This window comes from Rhinopithecus roxellana, chromosome 1, assembly GCF_007565055.1.
Source record: "Rhinopithecus roxellana isolate Shanxi Qingling chromosome 1, ASM756505v1, whole genome shotgun sequence".
NCBI classification, from domain to species: Eukaryota; Metazoa; Chordata; class Mammalia; order Primates; family Cercopithecidae; genus Rhinopithecus; species Rhinopithecus roxellana.
In genome coordinates, this window is record NC_044549.1 from 63768778 (window position 1) to 63788096 (window position 19319).

The following is a 19319-nucleotide window of genomic DNA, read 5'->3' on the forward strand; positions in this document are numbered from 1 at the left end:
ACTACAAAAATGGGAACATGGAAGGGGAGCCGAAAAAGAAAATGAAGGGAGGTGAAGCTACTTAAAGTTAATGGGTGGTTAATTTCAGTAAATTATTGAGTTAATTTCAGCAAAGTAGATTTAAATTTTGAGTATGTATTTTATTGGAGGGATTTTATGTGGAGAAATTTGTTCTGAAGTTGAAAATGTGTTTGTGTTTCATGAGCATCTTTTTAGAATAATTTGATTTTCGTATTGAAAACTAAGGGTTTTTTTTGTTGTTGTTGTTCTCATTTCTACTCATCCAGTGAATGTATGTTCCTAAGAAATTGTTTTTGTTGCCAAGTTTTTAGTTGATTTCCTCATGGCCTATTTTTTGTGCCTGAATATAACTTCTTGTTTTTGGAGACGGAGTCTCGCTGTCACCCAGGCTGGAGTGCAGTGGCGCAATCTTGGCTCACTGCAACCTCCGCCTCCCAGGTTCAAGCAATTCTCCTGCCTCAGCCTCCCGAGTAGCTGGGACTACAGGTGTGTGCCACCACGCCCAGCTAATTTTTGTATTTTTAGTAGAGACGGATTTCACCATGTTGGCCAGGATTGTCTGGATCTCTTGACCTCATGGTAAGCCCGCCTCGGCCTCCCAAAGTGCTGGGATTACATGCTTGAGCCACCGCGCCTGGCCCCTGGATTATTTAACTTTTAGGGAAACATTTTCTGTTTTTGTTTTTATCAAATAGCTGTCCGCCATCAAAAAGCTGTATCTTTCACATTTTATGAATGCCCTCCCCATATATATATATATATATATGGAATAGTATCACTTGAATTGCATCGTATTGATCTAGTTTAGAGTAACTGCTTGATTTATTTGAAAGTTAAGACTACAGTGTGTTCATAATTCATGCCAATGTATGGGGCTTAATTTCTGTCTCATGAGTTACTACCATAGAGTCTTTTAATCTCTTCAGAATTTCCATTACCTGGGGTCCCATACCTCTTGTCTGGCTGTTCCCATTAATGTGCTTTTTTTGGACCTCAAAGATGTCATGTCAGATGGTAAATGGAAAGATGAGATTAAAACACGCCACAAGACCCTATGCATATGTAAATCTGAACTCATAAAATACTATGAATTAGTGGGTGATTATTAAAAGTACAAAAAATTATTAAAGAAATGAAAAATATAAACATCCTATTTCAGTATAACTTTCCCTGATCCCTTGAAGTACATGTGGAGAGTCTTATAAAGTTTAAAGATAAATTTTAGGAGCCAAAAGGAATTATACATTAATAAGAATTCTTATTAGGCATATCAGAAATTCTGTGATGTGCAGATCTGCTTGTTAAACCTCAAATTCCCCTTTCTAAAATAGGATAGGGAAAGGAAAAAAGTAATCATGCAAATAGCTTTTTATCCTCATCATTTTAAAAAGTAGTAGCGGTAAAATACATTATTGACTCATTTAATAGAATGGAATTGTTGGATTACAAGTCTGCATTTACCTTCCTGAGGAACTGCCAAGTACTTTCCAAAGCAGCTACACCATTTTACATTTCCACCAGTAATGTATGACATTACCAGTTTCCCCACATCAACCCAGCACTTGTTTTATTATTCATCTTTTTGATTACAGCCACCCTAGTGGGTGTGAAATGGGTGTCTCATTGTGGTTTTGATTTGCATTTCTGTAATAGATAATAATGCTGAGCATCTTTTCATATGCTTATTGGCCATTTGTGTATCTTCTTTGTGGGGAAATACCTATTGAAATATATGTAATATAAACCTTACCATTTTAACTATTTTAAGTGTACAGTTTATTGGCATTAAGTACACTGACAATATTACATTACCATCAAGATCATTCATCTGCAGAACGTTTCATCTACCCAAACTGAAACATTGTACACATTAAAGAGTAAGTCCCTGCACCTTCCTCCCCACAGTGTCAGACAACTGTTTCTAAATTTGACTATTCTTGGTACCTCATATAAGTAGAATCATACAATAGTCATTCTTTTTGTGTCTGTCTGATTTCACTTTGCATAATGCCATCAAGCTTCATCCATGTCGTACCACGTTGGAGTTTATTTCAGATTAAAGACTGTGTGTGTGTGTGTGTATGTATGTATCTGTCTCTCACATTTTGCTTATCCATTCATGTGCTGATGGCACATTTGGGTTGTTGGGTTTTTGGGATCTATCGAGAAATGGGATTCCTGAATCATAGGGTGGTTTCATAATTTTTATTTATTTATTTATTTGTTTGTTTGTTTATTTATTTATTTAATTTTTGAGGAACCAAACTGCTTTCAACAGTGACTGCCTCGTTCCCACCAGCCATGCACAAGAGTTTCAGTTTCTTGGCCGGGCACAGTGACTCACACGCCCTTTGGGAGGCCGAGGCGGGCTGATCACAGAGGTCGGGAGTTCGAGACCAGCGTGGCCAACATGGTGAAACCTCGTCTCTACTAAAAATACAAAAAAATGTCTGGGTGCGGTGGCTCAAGCCTATAATCCCAGCACTTTGGGAGGCCGAGACGGGCGGATCACGAGGTCAGGAGATTGAGACCATCCCGGCTAACACGGCGAAACCCCGTCTCTAATAAAAAATACAAAAAAAAAAAAAAACTAGCCGGGTGAGGTGGCAGGCACCTGTAGTCCCAGCTACTCGGGAGGCTGAGGAAGGAGAATGGTGTAAACCGGGGAGGTGGATCTTGCAGTGAGCCAAGATCGTGCCACTGGACTCCAGCCTAGGCGACAGAGCGAGACTCTGTCTCAAAAAAAAAAAAAAAAAAAAAAAACCAAAAAAATTAGCTGAACGTAGTGGCAGGCGCTTGTATTCCTAGCTACTTGGGAGGCTGAAGCAGGAGAATTACTTGAACCCCAGAGGCGGAGGTTGCAGTGAGCCGAGATTGCACCACTGCACTCCAGCCCTGGCAACAGACTAAGACTCTGTCTCCAAAAAAAAAAAAAGTTTCAGTTTCTCTCCATCCTTGGCCAGCCAATACTTGTTCACTTGTTTTTTGGATAATAGCCAACCCTAATGGGTATAAAGTGGTATCTCATTGTGAGTTGAATTTACATTTCCCCAAGATTGATGGTATTAAGCATCTTCTTGTGTGTTTGCTGACCATTTGTATATCTTCTTTGGAGAAGTACCTATTTAAGTACTTTGCCCATTTTTAAATTGGGTTTTCTTTTTTGTTGAGTTGTAGGAGTTCTTTATATATTCTGGATATTAACCCCTTATCAGATAAAAGATTTGCAAATATTTTCTCCCATTTCACGATTTGACTTTTTACTCTTGTCGATAGTGTCCTTTGATGCACAGTTATTATTATTATTATTTTTTTTTATTTTTTATTTTTTATTTTTTTTATTTTTGAGACAGAGTCTCGCTCTGTCACCCAGTCTGGAGTGCAGTTGCGTGATCTCAGCTCACTGCAAGCTCCGCCTCCCAGGTTCACGCCATTCTCCTGCCTCAGCCTCCTGAGTAGCTGGGACTACAGGTGCCTGCCACCACGCCTGGCTAATTTTTGGTATATTTAGTAGAGACAGGGTTTCACCATGTTAGCCAGGGTGGTCTCCATCTCCTGACCTCGTGATCCATCCGCCTCGGCCTCCCAAAGTGCTGGGATTACAAGTGTGAGCCACTGCGCCTGGCCGATGCACAAAATTTTAAAGTTTGATATCATTCAGTTTATCTATTTTGTTGCTTGTGCTTTTGGTATCACACAGTATCTTTATTTAAGAGACAGGGTCTTGGTCTGTCGCTCAGGCTGGAGTGTAGTGGTGTGATCTTGGCTTACTGCAGTCCTTCACCTCCCGGGCTCAAGCAATCCTGTTGCCTCAGCCTCCTGAGTAGCTGGGACTACAGGTGCATATCACCATGCCTAATTTAAATTAATTAGTAATTAATTATTTTGTAGAGATGGGGTATTGCTGTTTGCCCAGGCTGGCTTCCAGTTCCTGGGCCCAAGTGATCTTTCTGTCTCAGCTTCCTAAAGTGCTGGGATTACAGGCATGAGCCACCACACCTGGCCCCATATAATATTTTTACGTGGACACTGATTGCCTTCAGAATATTTTGGGAATATATCAGGAAACTTTGAAGCTGTCAGCGAAGAATAAAAATTTTCCAGACTTTCAGTTTTTTGCTTAGAAGTTCAAATTTTTATCATTGGTAACAAATACTGTGAGTTATTTATCTTGCAATGACAGGTTCACTTTATTTATTTTTGAGAAAATGCCTACCACATTCTCCTATTTTTTGTTTGTTTGTTTGTTTTTGGAAATGGAGTCTTGCTCATCGCCCAGGCTGGAGTGCAGTAGTGCCATCCTCAGCTCACTACAACCTCCACCTCCTCAGTTCAAGCGATTCTCCTTGCCTCAGCCTCCTGTGTAGCTGGGATTACAGGCATGCACCACCACACCTGACTGATTTTTGTATTTTTAGTAAAGACAGGGTTTCACCCTGTTGGCCAGGCTGATCTCGAACTCCTGACCTCAAGTGATCCGGCTGCTGAGATTACAGGTGTGAGCCATCACACCCAGTCTGCTAATCTAAATAAGCTTTATTTGTGTGGCAGACCTTTCAGGTAAAAATGCTGTTTTATGAAAAATAGCTAGTTCAGCTGGCAACAGTCTAAAGATACTGTTCTTTGAGAATGCCATACCTCTTTGATATGCAGCATAATTTTTTAATGTATATTTCTCATTTTTGTTACATAGAGTATTTAAAAGATGTATTCAGGGGTTGGGATTTAATGAAATTAGTAATTTTTATATCTTTTACACTTTAAGTGAAACAGATTTTTTAAATTATGAGTTTGTGAAAATGATGGCTTCTACTACAGCTAGTAATGCAGTTTGGTGCTACTGTCTTGACTCTTGCTACATGGATATCAGTTTTATCCACCTTGCTTTTATACCATCAGTGCAAATATTAACAGTGAACTAGTCAGCCCTTATTCTTTTGACAATAGCTTTGACTTCTTGGACCACAGTTTGAAAGCTGCTACCTTAGTTTATAGGGTTGCTGGATGGGATGGAAAATGGTTACAGATTGGCTCCCGTTAATTTGTGTAAATTTGTTTTAAGTAGTCAACCTATGTAAAGAGATTGATCTGCTGTCACTAATGGTCTGTCTGCCTGAGGAAATGGTTAGCATTCCTGAATGCTGTGTCTCCTGGAATTTACAGTATTCAGGCAGGTATCCTCACAAAATTTCCTTCTATATTAGTGGTAAAATGTGAGGAAAAAGGGATAAAAAGGTGTTTGTGTTAATTTGATAAATTAATAGATATGAAAAGTACATAAGCAAAGTATGTATTTTTATCGTGCAAGTACTGATTGGATGGAACCTGTGATTATGTGCCTTAATCATAGGTACATAACTTTAGTCTCTTAAGTGACAGAAGAGCCTGAAGATACTAACTGAAAGGGAAAGAAAAAGGAGAAAGTAAAGTTTATTTTGTTATTTAGCAGATAATAGACAAATTTTGCTAATCCATGCAAACATGTAACTTGTATGATTAAGGCATGGATTCATTCTGACTTAATAGGATAGTAACTAACGCCCCCCGGTTAGGTTTGTTACGAGGGAAAGAGTCAAAATACTATTTTAAACATACTAAGAATAGGACCTAACACACCATAGACTTTCAGGCAGAGGTAGTTCATTTAAAAGATTTAAATCAGAGATCTGGCTTTTGTTTGGGTTGGGAGTTGGATAGCATCAGGATGGAGCTTGTGAGATAAATGAGGCATGATGATGCATGCTCCTGAATGACGGCATTCTCATTACTAATTATTCACATATTAATTCTGTTAGTATTAGTGTCATAGTATATTCTGTATTTGTGTTTTGTGTTCAAGAATTATAAAGCTACATGGTATTATATATTTTTTAATTTTTTGCTTATAGGATTCAGTGGTCCCAATTTAAAGGCTATTTTATTTTCAAACTGGAGAAAGTGATGGATGATTTCAGAACTTCAGCTCCTGAGCCAAGAGGTCCTCCCAACCCTAATGTCGAATATATTCCCTTTGATGAAATGAAGGAAAGAATACTGAAAATTGTCACTGGATTTAATGGGTATGCACTTAATACTGTTTTAAAGATTTAATTTTTAGCAGAAGATTATAGATTTTTCTTTTAGTTTTGATGTGTATGGTTGATGATTGATTATCCATTAGAATAAATTATTTGTTTCTAGTGACATGTACTTGATGATTTTTAGCTTACAACTATTTAAAATATTTACAGCCTCTTAAAAAACTTGAACCACCTTTTTATAGGTATCAATGGAAACATTCATTTATCAGGAAACATTTTAATGGTTTTTCTTTCCTGTTTTATATTTGGTGTTATGTCTTCATACTTTATACAGAACCTTTATATCATTGAGAAATCACATTTCTTTTAAAATGAAGTACTAATTTATGAAAGTATTTTAGTGAGTTTTTGTTTAGACTTTTGGATCCTGATTTTTCTCCCAAGTAACTGCTTGCTTGTTAGTTACAAGTAACCATTTTTGGCCCCTTGTAAAACATAAAAAAAAAACCAAAAAGATATTTTGTACACAAGTAAAACTCCCTTTGTTTTGTTTTGTTTTTGAGACAGTGCCTCGCTCTGTCGCCTAGACTGGAATGCAATGGCGCGATCTTGGCTCACTGCAACCTCTGTCTCCCGGGTTCAAGCAATTTTCCTGCCTCAGCTTCCCGAGAGTAACTGCCACCACACCCAGCTAATTTTTTGTATTTTTAGTAGAGATGGGTTTTCACCATGTTAGCCAGAATGGTCTCGATTCCCTGACCTCATGTTCCGCCCACCTCAGTCTCCCAAAGTGCTGGGTTTACAGGCATGAGCCACCGAGCCCAGCAGTACTCATTTTTAAAGAAATGTTACTGTTTCTCATATTCTGTCATTTTAAATTCTTTGTTTTTAGGACTTTTGTTTTTTGTTTTGTTTTGTTTGGAGACGGAGTGTCGCTGTCGCCCAGGGTGGAGTGCAGTGGCATGATCTCGGCTCACTGCAACCTCCACCTGCCGGGTTCAGGCAATTTTACCTCAGCCCCCCGAGTAGCTAGGCTAGGACTACAGGCACGCACCACCAAGCCCGGCTAATTTTTTTTAATTTTTAGTAGAGATGAGGTTTCACCATGCTGGCCAGGCTGGTCTCAAACTCCTGACTTCGTGATCCGCCCACCTCATCCTCCCAAAGTGTTGGAATTACAGGTGTGAGCCTCCACGCCCAGTCAGGACTTTGTATTTTTATGGTTTCCTTTATTGAAGGGAAGAAGTGTTTGTGAAGTTGAATTATTCATTTTTTAGTTTGGCGTTAATTTGGGCTGTGGAACAACAACAATGCTAAATATAATGAATTGTGGTTTTTCTAACCAGTGAATTCATAGTTAGAATTAGATATTTATTTGAAGGGTTTCAATTGTATTTTTAGATGGCATAAATGGCTTGATTCTTTAGGTATTTAATTGCATGGGATTTCAAAATAAGATAGTGTAATCCAGTTAACGGTTTGCTTTACATCATATTCCACTGTTTTTAGGTTTAAGAATTTTGCTTGAAATGTCAAACCCTTATGCCTTGACTTTGGGTCTGTTACGAAAATATTTTGGGGGAAGAAATCGCAGCTTTTGTCTTTGAGGTTCATCAGTTATAGTTACCCCTGGGGGCCTGGGATGGGAAGGAGAGACCTATTTTCACTATGCACCCTGTTGGAGTGTTGAAAGTATTTAACCATATGTGTATATTTCCATATCGATCTTAATTTTAAAAATTTTCAGAAAAAGGAAAAAAAAACATTTCAGAGGCACTTATCCAAGAAATAGCCACAATACGTTTTAGAAGCATGTTGCGTAAGATTTACTGTTGAACTAAATGAATACGTTCAAGATAAGAATACTTCTCGGGGTTATTTATAAATTGTACATATATATAAATAGTACTTAGATATAGTGACTCATCTTTTATTTCAATAAATTATGGCCGTCATTCAAAAATAAAAGTTAAGGTGAAACAGGTCAAATTATACCGCTGCTTTGTAAGCAGATTTACTTGTGATTCTGACTTAGTAATAGCAAATACTGTTTTCAGTTCTTTCATATTAAGTTGGGCTAGAAACAAATACATGTATTATATAATTATGTATACATATTATAATAAAAATATAAATATAATTGTGTATTGTGTTTATTACATAAATCTAAATATTTGTAATTTCTTAATCTGTAAAAGAGGTAATTCACCTACTTCAGAAAATGATTTGAACAGTCATTAAATGCCTGAGCATTCTTCTTTTAAAACTTCTTATTTTCGAACCGTTTTTATTTTAGTTTAGTTTAGTTTAGTTTATCTTATTTTATTTTATTTAGAGATGGAGTCTTTGTCACCCAGGCTGGAATGCAGTGGCGCCATCTTGGCTCACTGCAACTTCCGCCTCCCAAGTTCAAGCTATTCTCTAGCCTCAGCCTGTCAAGTAGCTGGCATTAAAGGTGTGCGCCACCACACCCAGCTATTTTTTAATTTTTATTTTATTTATTTATTTTTGTATTTTTAGTAGAGACAGGGTTTTACCATGTTGGCCAGGCTGGTCTGGATCTCCTGACCTCAAGTCAGCATCCAGTGCTGGAATTACAAGCATGAGCCACTGCACCTGACCCGAACTTCTATTTTTTAAATCTGATTTTTCAGAATGGCAGTTTATGAATCACTTTCTCTGAGCAGGCAGAATCTAAGTCTTATTTAATCAGTGATACATTAAGATTTTTCTGTTTTTAATTTACTCTTTTTTGTCTGTATTTTAATATATTGGTATGTTGAAACATATCTAAAATTTTCAATTTTTGTGTTTTTTATATATATATATAGTTTTTCAAAATATTTACTAAGAAGTGACATTTTGTTGGTTTTCCACCAGTTTGAGGATTTGTCCATTCTTATACATTCCTCCCCCCCATTTGTAATAGATTATCTTTAAATTACAAAAGTGGTGTATGTTCATGCTTTTAAAAAGATCCCCACTGTTACAGAAGTACATAAAGAATGAAAGTAGAATCATGCTATATGCTAGTTGTATTTTCATTTTAGAGAAGCTTCAACATGTCTATATTAGTACATTTAAAGCTATCTTTTTATTTATTTGAAATGGCTGCATTGTTTTCTATTATGTGAGTAGATTATAAGTTTTTATTTGCCTGTCCTGATTGGTGGTAGACATTTATTTTTTTGGCTGTTAACGAGCAGTGCTTGTAGTGAGCGTCCTTCCACATATGTTTTGTTGATGAATGTCATGTTTTGAATATATGTCTAGATTGTTGCCTCTTTTTTTTGAGGTGGAGTTTCGCTTTTGTTGCCCAGGCTGCAATGGAGCGATCTTGGCTCACCGCAGCCTCCCCCTCCTGGATTCAAGGGATTCTTCTGTCTCAGCCTCCCGAGTAGCTGGGATTACAGGCATGTGCTACCACGCCCAGCTAATTTTTGTATTTTTAGTAGAGATGGGGTTTCTCCATGTTGGTCAGGCTGATCTCGAATTCCTGACCTCAGGTGATGCTCCCACCTTGGCCTCCCAAAGTGCTGAGATTACAGGCGTGAGCCACCACACCTGGCCAGATTGTTGCTTTTTTTAATTTGTAGAAATGTAATTGCTAGGTTAGCTTATGAACACTTAATTTTCAGTTTATCAATACTGCAAAATCGACTTAGCAAAATGTGGTTGTTGATGCTTTCGTTTGTAGTAAGTGCAGATACTGTAATTCTTCAGTACTGTATATGTGTCTGTATTTGTGTTTCTTTGATTGCAAGTGAAATGGAACATCTTTTTATGTACTTACAGCCTTTCTGTGAATTGCCCTTTATATCCTCTTTTGGCTTTCTTTTGCTAATTTTCTTATTGGTAAGTTTTTGTTATTTTTGCTTTTAATTTGTGAAAGTTTTATATTAAATGCTTCCTAGTATTTTGCTATAAGAAAGATTATCTGTTTTCTAAATTATTTTAGTGTGTTATCATAGTACAAGTGGGTTTTTTTTGTTCTGTTTTTTTTGTTTTGTTTTTTGAGACGTTCTGTTGCCCAGGCTGGAGTGCAGTGGCGCAATCGCAGCTCTCTGCGACTTCTGCCTCCCAGGTTCATGCCATTCTCCTGCCTCAGCCTCCGGAGTAGCTGGGACTATAGGCGCCTGCCACCATGCCTGGCTGATTTTTTTGTGTTTTTAGTAGAGACAGGGTTTCACCGTGTTAGCCAGAATGGTCTCGATCTCCTGACCTTGTGATCCGCCTGCCTCGGCCTCCCAAAGTGCTGGGATTACAGGCGTGAGCCACTGCGCCTGGCCAGAGTACAAGTTTTTCCCTCTTTGAAATGGAAATTGTCCATGCATTTGTTTACTTGATATCCTGAACTATAAGCGTCTGGAGAGCTGGGGTAACAGGCTTTTCCAAACAAGGCCTAGAAGAGTGAGTGCCTGAATATAGTAGGTTCTCAAACAGACGAGTATGGATGGATTGATGGATGAATGAATGAGTAAAGAAAAGAATAAATATTGAATAACTGAGCACTAGAAAAAAAGAATTAAAGAATAAAAGTGTATTTATATCTGTATTTTGTGTATTGAGGCATAGAAGAATCACAGTGGAATGCTAATTTCTTTTTTTCCTTTTTTTTTTGTCATTTTCTTGTCTTTTAAAATTACTTTGGAACTGCAAAATTTCATAAAAGGATTATAGCTACTCTGCAAAACTGAAGTTACAGTTTGAGAAACACCAAAAATTAAAATGAACGAAACAAAAAATTATAATGAAATGGTCAAAGACCATTTTATGCCCTCTGATTGGGATTATAATAAAAAACAGTATATGGGTTTACTCAAACCAGGGCCATTTATGAAAATCCTCTTCCTATTACAGAGACCATGAATATAATTTAGGAATTGCTAATAGGTAATGGTTCATTCCTATAATGGCATATACACAAAGAGGCATTTTGAGGAATAGAGAGCGTGTAAGTTACATTCCTGGAAGTTTTGAAAGATACCATTTTATGTTCTCTGTATTTTTCAAAATGAAAGAATATAAAAATAAATTAATCTCTCAAGTCTTGACCCTTTCTTGTCAATGCTGTTATCTCTAAGACCTCTCTAAAGTAGGCAACCTCCTCACTCTGTGAATAGTAGACTATTGTCAATGCTGTTATCTCTAAGACCTCTCTAAAGTAGGCAACCTCCTCACTCTGTGAATAGTAGACTAAAATAGCATTCTTCTATATTTATGAGGAGGTCTGGAAAGTGGAAAACTTTTTGATACCTAATAATCTTTATATCATCTGTTAGGCAGGTAGTCAGTCACAGCTGAGAGTATTGCTCATGATCTTTTAAAGTTATATATGAGACTTTTGTACTCCAAAATCTGGATTGTAGAATAAAACATAACCCCCATTTGATTTTCAGTTTGTGTGTGGTTTGCTTTACGGTCAGCTGCAGATAATTCAGGGACTGAGAGAATGGTTCTTTAGCCATTTATTACTTTGTTCTCTGACACTGTTGATCCACTTTATTGTTTCCTGATTTTTGTGCTCCCCAATTGACTGGGGAAAATAGGTTTTTGTGCTGTTAATTATTTGTGTCAGTGTTTGTTGAGTATATTAGTTAAAATGTACTTATTTGTGGCAGATTTCTGTCTCTCTCACACAAACCCACACCCACCCACCCCTACTTGTTTTTTCTTTACCCCCTTTCTTTCTCTTAGGATAATTACTTGAGAAATTGGCATTATTTTGTAACCATCCCTCCTTACTGTTCCCCACCTGGTCTTGTCTAGTGGTAATATGGCTTGATGTGATACTCTCTTTAATAAACTTAAAAATAGAAAATAACAGAAGTTAATTGACGTTTTCTTGCTAGTTATATTTAATGTAAATAAAATAACTTCATACTATAGAAACTCCCAAGAGATGATTAACTTTATTAAAAGTTTTGACAATTGCTGTAGATGAATTTTGGGTTAAGGAGTGGTGCAGACTTTAGTTTACTTACATCATTGGGGTTCCTTATTATTAGTAAAAGAGGCAAAATTAGCCAGGCGTGGTGGCTCATGCCTGTAATCTCAGCATTTTGGGAGGCTGAGGCAGGCAGATCACGAGGTCAGGAGATTGAGACCATCCTTGCTAACACGGTGAAACCCTATCTCTACTAAAAATACAAAAAATTAGTCGGGCGTGGTGGCAAGTGCCTGTAGTCCCAGCTACTCAGGAGGTTGAGGCAAGAGAATCGCTTGAACCAAGGAGGCAGAGGTTGCAGTGGCCGAGATTGTGCCGCTGCACTCTGGCATGGGTGACAGAGCGAGACACTGTCTCAAAAAATAAGTGAAATCTGTCATTTGATTTGAGGCTTAAAATTGTAGGTGTATGATTTTTTTTTGGTGGGGACAGAGTGTTGCTCTGTTGCCTGGGTTTAAGCAATTCTCCTGCCGCAGGCATCTGAGTAGCTGGGATTACAGGCGTGCATCAACCACACCTGGCTAATTTTTGTATTTTTAGTAGAGACGGGGTTTCACCATGTAGGCCAGGCTGGTCTCAAACTTCTGACCTTAGGTGATCCACCCGCCCCGGCCCCCCAAAATGCTGGGATTACAGGTGTGAGCCACTGCCCCCGGCTGATTTCGCCTCTTTTTAATAATGATAAGGAATCCCAATGATGTAGGTAAACCAGTGTCTGCACCACTCGTTAACCCAAAATTTGTAAATATAAATATTTATGAATGTATATTTTTATGTAAATATTAAAGCCTGAGTACAGAAAGAGCATATTGCTTCAAGTAAAGCTAATATCACAGGATTCTAATGGTATTTCTGACTTTTGTAAGACTTTGTAGGTGTAAACAAAATTATAAACTTAGTCTTTGATAACAGATATTATTAGTTTCCATGTAGATGGTCAAGTTTAAATCAGTATTTATGTTAACTAAGACACCACTAATGTCATTTAGTCAGAAAAGACAGTAAAATCTACGTATACATGAGTAAAACGAAAGTGAATGACTGTTTTGACTTCTTATTTAGTAGGATGTCGGATTTTATGGTCATTTTTTTAGCTTTTTACTCCAGTAGCCTCTGTGCTACATGTTACATTCCTTTGTCTTTTTCATGTTGAAAAGTTGCTTATATAATATAAAGTTAGGATAGTTAACTGATTTTCTTAGAGTCTGAATGAAGTGTGCATTTATTTTTTGAGTGCCTTCTTTTCAACTTAGTACTTTTATAGAAATTTAGGTTAAAATACATACTTAGGACATTATTTCTTTAGTGTTTAGCCTTACGACTTAAATTTTATTTTTTAAAAAAATAGCATTGAATTGCTACTTATGTTGAGATGTCTTGCCCTGATATTCAGCAACTTTCTTGGTATTTGAATTTTCATAGCTTTTAGGTATACAAGACTTCTGCTTAAAAATAAATAAATAAATAGGGACAGCTTGTATTCAAATTAAGATATATAAGGTAAAATGTACGATCCTATTAATTCGGGTTAGTTGTTTTCCTTGGAATTAAAGGGAATATTTTTAAAGACAGAGCTGTACTTTTGGTTTTGTTGGTCTTTGGACCATTTGTGCCTTCCCACAATCTCTGTCAAAGAGTAGACGGAATGATGACAATAAGAACTAAGATTTTCTGAACTTTCTAAAATATTTTAGGCACTGTTAGGTGATTTAATATGCCATATACATTATGTCATATTTAGCCATCATGATAATCTTTAAAGTGTACTTGTTTAGAACCCTTGTTTTCAGACAAGACTCATAAGACCCATGAAGACTTAGGTAAATTCAGTTTGTGTAAGGTCTCCTAGTGGGGTACTGTACGTGTGTGTGTGTGTGCATTAAAATATGTATATATTTAGCAAAAGTGGATCCTTAATGTGTGTGTGAGGGTTTAAAAAATGTTACTGGATTTTGTAGGCACAGTTTTAAAAAATTCGAGCTGCTGTCTAGTCATGTCCTTTTTTCAGTTCCTTATATCTTCTTAGTTTTCCATTTTACCATGAATAAATCAGATGATATATCTGCAGAGTAAGCCAGATGCTGCTTTTTTTTTTTTTTTTTTTTTTTTTGGAGACAATCTATCACCCAGGCTGGAGTGCAGTGACTCGATCTCGGCTCACTGCAACCTGCAACCTCCACTGCCCAGGTTCAAGCAATTCTTTTGCCTCAGCCTCCCGAGTAGCTGGGACTATAGGCCAGGCTGGTTTTGAACTCCTGACCTCAGGGGATCCGCCTGCCTCGGCCTCCCAAAGTGGCGTGAGCCACTGTGCCTGGCCCAAAGCTTTTTGTTTTACAGTATACCTTTGCTAATGAACATCTGGTCACCACTCCCCACCAAATTTAAGGATTTCAGTTCAGACTTTTCATTGAGAATGAGTGGCATGTGTATTTAACACTCTTCTCCCTATATTTGCTTTTCTTAGTAGGTGTGGAAAAAGTCTTAGTATTTTCAGAAGTTAGAATAAACTATTTTGTATGCTGTGTCTAATGGATGAGTATCAGAGAGCAGAGCTTTCATATACTTGTACCAAATGCATTCATTTTGTACTGGTTTATCTGGTTTATTCTTGTGCCTCCTTTTAGAGGCGTACCTCAAATTAAGTTATCCATAACCGTGTCATGCGTACTAAGCTTGGCATACAGTTTATTCTGTCTCCGTAGCACTTTTTATACAACGTTGTTATTTATTACTGTAATTGTAATTGTTTACATGGCTTTCCACTGTGCTGTTGAGCAAGGTTGGTATTTCTAGTTTATAATAGGCTCTTATATTTATGGAATAAGTTTAAAAGTACAGTGTGTATGTAAAGAGACCTTTCAATGCTGTTGTTACAATTCATTTATCATGCTAATATTTCCAGTAGATGCATTGATTTGCAGGAAGTGTTTGGTTGGATTTTAGACTGTCATGTGAGAAAAGGAAGTGTTGTGTGACATTTTAGTGCCATCTATTGGATACTTGGTAAAATGACTTTTAAAAGCTTCTTTTACTTTTTGAAATAACAGTCATTTGAAAAAAGTTTCTGAAATTGTCTAAGAACTTAAACTCGTTGTATCATAGGCTGTTATTGCTAGCTAGCATTGCTATGTAAACACATACCCCCCTCCCAAAGCAGTATTAATATTAACCAACACATAAAATATTAATAATTGGCTACAATTTAACTTAGATTTCTAAAGAAAATTATCCAAAACATTCAGTGTAAATGTTAAACAAGAAGTTTTAAAATACTCATCTGTTAAAAGTAATTTTAATTAGTGAGAGAACATTAGGTTTTAATGTGGGAAAGAATTTTAGTTGGAAGAAAAAGCATAACGACTAGACAGTATTTTTCAGTTAAGTACTATTTGAATACCCAAACACTTGTTGAATACCCAAACTGTTGGTGCGATTTTATATATTTTGAATAATAAACTTTTAATTACACTGTCACTATGGGGTGATTAATGAGGAAATGGCTTAGGTGTGATGTGTGTGTAAGGTTTGAAGAGCAGTGAACTAGAAGAGGAGCTAAGGTGAGTTATACCACTAACATTCTGAAATCCACGATAATACTGGGTTTCATGGACAGACAGTTGAGAAACTGATACTGTTTGTTATACATGTGGAAAATGCTTAAACATTTTAAAAGTGGAGTTAGTTTTGTGTATTAGCTATAGATTTCCAATTATGTGTTATCTTTATAGGAATGAGAAGATGTGTAAGCTTATTGTTTCATAATTAATAATGCTGTTGGTGTGCTTTGTACTTCCCCATTTAAAGGGATTCTTCATTTTGACATCATACTTCACTCTGAGTAGATTTTCAAAAGCAAAAAAGTATTCTTCCTCAGAAACCCAGAGCAATTTCTAGTTGCTTCTGAATGTTTGTGTTTTCAGGCAAACATTGAATCTTTTATTCTGTGCCTTGTCTTTTGGTAGAACAGTTTTCTCACTTTTAGGTTTGGTTTCGATTTTAGGTTTGAGACAAAAGATTGATTCTTGGACTCTCAAATTTATCTAAAAACATTTGTTCTCATATCAATAACATGTACTTTAAGCATCTTCAGAATTTTTTGCACATATTATACTTTGAACATAAGAATAGTATTGACACAAAGAATATGAGAACCAAATACAGTTTATCCAGTTAGAAAATAAACAACTATAATTTTGTAAAGTATGTGTGGTACAGTGGAAAGGACATGAGATTTGAAGTTAGACTGGGTTTGAGTTCTGGCATTATAACTCACTAGCTGATATACCACAGAAAATTCTGTGTCACACTGCCTATAAAAAGTGAAGACCTTTGTGAATGTTAACTTAATTTGAGGCTTTGTAATTCTTTTCATTAAAGAGAATAAATAGATTGATATGGCAGACACTGAAGTCTGAAGATTTATGTTTGTACTTCTTAGCTGCGTTTGTCGTACTTCGTGCTCATAACTGCTGTTCTGTTCAGTTTGTAATTCTTATGAATGCTAATAGCTACATGAGCTCAAAACTTTTAAAAATACTTATAAAATGATTTTAGTTCCAACTTATATCAGTTTTATATTTACTATAATCAAGGAAAAATTGAAGTATAGTGAAAGTATTCGGTAAAGTTAAATAAATACTGTGTATATTTTAAGTTGGATTAAACGTGTAGATTATATATGAAATTGTAATAATGGAGCAGAACCACATTTAAAATACTTTATTTGTAGTTTTGTGTGAACATTTTAAAGAAACCTTTCAGTGCAGAATAATACTTGAGGAAAAATTTCTATATTAAATAAACCCCAGCTTGATTATTATTTGTGTTACCTCTGTTGTAAACTTAAAAAATCAAATTGTCAGGATTTAGAATATTACATAAAAATTTTTTCCTCAGTTTTGAAGCTTTCTGTTGGTTTTGGGTGTTCTAAGTTGCTTTAAAAAAAATTGCGTGGGTAAATAGTAGGTTTATATGTTTATGGGGTACATGAGATAATTTTGATACAGGCATACAATGCATAATAATCACATCAGGGTAAATGGGGTGTCCATCACCTCAAGCATTTATGTGTGCTTTATGTTACAAACAGTTCACTTATACTCTTAGTTATTTTAAAATGTACAATAAATTATTGGAGTCAACCTATTGTGCTATTAAATACTAGATCTTATTCATTCTATCTAACTATATTTTTGTAACCATTAACCATTCGCCTCTCCCCTGCTGCCTTTATTGCTTTTTAAAGGAAGGGAGAGTTGGATATTTTGTTACATAGAAAGGTATGCTTATTTTATTGTCTACTTTTGAAAGACTCATCCATTTGTTTCCCTATTATAGCATTTTCTTTTGTAGCTTAACACATGGGTGACTAGATACAGCTTTATCTAGCGAAAGAAATAATGTTCCTAGTTCTCTTGATTATCAGTGATCTCACACTGTAAAATTGTATATTTTTGCAGTATCCCTTTTACTATTCAGCGACTATGTGAATTGTTAACGGATCCAAGGAGAAACTATACAGGAACAGACAAATTTCTCAGAGGAGTAGAAAAGGTATTTATTTTATTATTGGAATTATATTATGCTGTGGTGTAATAGCTTTTATTTTAGAAAAGAACATTGAGTAAGATCCGTTTCAGGTACCACTTCTTGAAATATGTTTTCTAGCATACCTTGAGTTTCCCAAATTGTTTTCCAAATTGCATTCTATGTTTTATGGAGAGATTTAATAGGAGCGGGTAGAGGAGGGTTTGTGTGTTGATCATTGAAGTTTGGGGGAAAGCAGCTTATTATTTCTTGGAAATTCATAGTGTACATCAACTTATTAAAGGTTCTGAGACGTTATAATTGCTATTTTAACTTTATAGAGCGTTTTATAAACTTACCCATGGAATTCATTTTCCCAATTCTGGAGTTCAGAGGTACATAACTTTGGAAACTTGTTGGTGCCAAGCATGTAAATGAGGTATTGAGTAGAAACATGCAGGTCAGATTTAGAGATAAACATTAGTGTTTGTGTGTGGAGGGGGTTGAGGGAGTGTTAGAATAAGGGAAGGGTATTCTGAATAAAAGAAATGGTGTGGGCCCGGTGCGGTGGCTCATGCCTGTAATCCCCGCATTTTGGGAGGCTGAGGTGGGTGAATCACGAGGTCAGGAGTTCGACACCAGCCTGGCCAACATGGTGAAACCCTGTCTCTGCAAAAAATACAAAAACTAACCGGGCGTGGTGGTGCACACTTGTAATCCTAGCTACTCAGGAGGCTGAGGTAGGAGAATTGCTTGAACCTAGGAGACGCAGGTTGCAGTGAGCTGAGATGGCACCATTGCACTCCAGCCTGGGCAACAAAGCGAGACTCTGTCTCAGAAAAAAAAAAAAAGGAAATGGTGTGAAGAACAAAGACTCAAGGTGTTTAAGGGAATGAAAAGTAAGATATTGACTTGTCTTGAGTGAAAAATGAAGGAGCCCTGTGAGAACCAAGATTGGACTAATGGGTTCTAATTTTCAGTTGATGATTGGTCCAAAAACACTTCAGTGTTGATTTAAGAATCTGGTTCAAATTCACTTTATTTTACCCTGGCAACAGGAATCAAAAACCATTACATAGTGATTTACAATAGTTCTTGAGGCCATACTGGATTAATATAGTTTGTTGATCCTCTCTACACTCAATTGAATAATACTCCCAAAGGCCAGGAAACTGAGATGGCTCATCAGTACTTATTTTTCAGCTCCAGGAGTTGTAATAATTACATTTTTGAGATCTTTGGATAAAGAAGCAATATGTTACAGTAGTCATACCAGGTGCCCTGCCTTTAAATCAGGGTTGCAGTGCTTCATAGTTGTGTGACCTTGGGCCAGTTAGTTTTCTCCTCTGTAATGTGTGGTTAATAATAGGGCTATGAAGGGGATTAAATGCAGAACACTTACTGTGACTCATAATAAACAGCGAACACTGAATATTAGTACAGTTATTTTTACTGGGAAAATCATATAAATATATTACAAAAAAGGTTTGAGTCTTTCTGTGGGATATATGATGCAACACAACAGGCTGTGGATTGGGTGTTGCTTTGTAAGGAAAATCAATTACATGTGTCCTAATTCGATTACATGTGTCCTAAAATCAGTTACATGTGTACTTTAATCTCTCAACATCTTTGTTGATTCCATCTGAGCTTAGTTCCTCTACTACATATAGTATATGATGTTAGGGGTCTAGAATAACTAGGACAAAAAAATAAGTAGGAAAAAAATCAGTGGCTGAGTAGGATATTCTCTTTTGGTCCTTTGTAATTGTTTTAGTTTTTGTTTTACCAGTTTTCATTTTTAA

General features: G+C 36.4%; 1 protein-coding gene across 3 annotated transcripts in view; it reads left to right on the forward strand.

Annotated features, from left to right (window-relative positions):
• The window catches only part of PPP4R2 (protein phosphatase 4 regulatory subunit 2), a 71649-nt gene that overhangs the window by 44051 nt on the left and 8279 nt on the right, over positions 1–19319 (forward strand). For 2 of the 3 annotated variants that reach the window (XM_010385978.2, XM_030919696.1), the window contains exons 3-4: positions 5910–6080; positions 17448–17541. In XM_010385978.2, the coding sequence (XP_010384280.1) occupies positions 5910–6080; positions 17448–17541 (265 nt within the window). The remainder of the gene's footprint in view (positions 1–5909; positions 6081–17447; positions 17542–19319) is intronic. The other variant, XM_030919762.1, reaches the window with a different exon arrangement.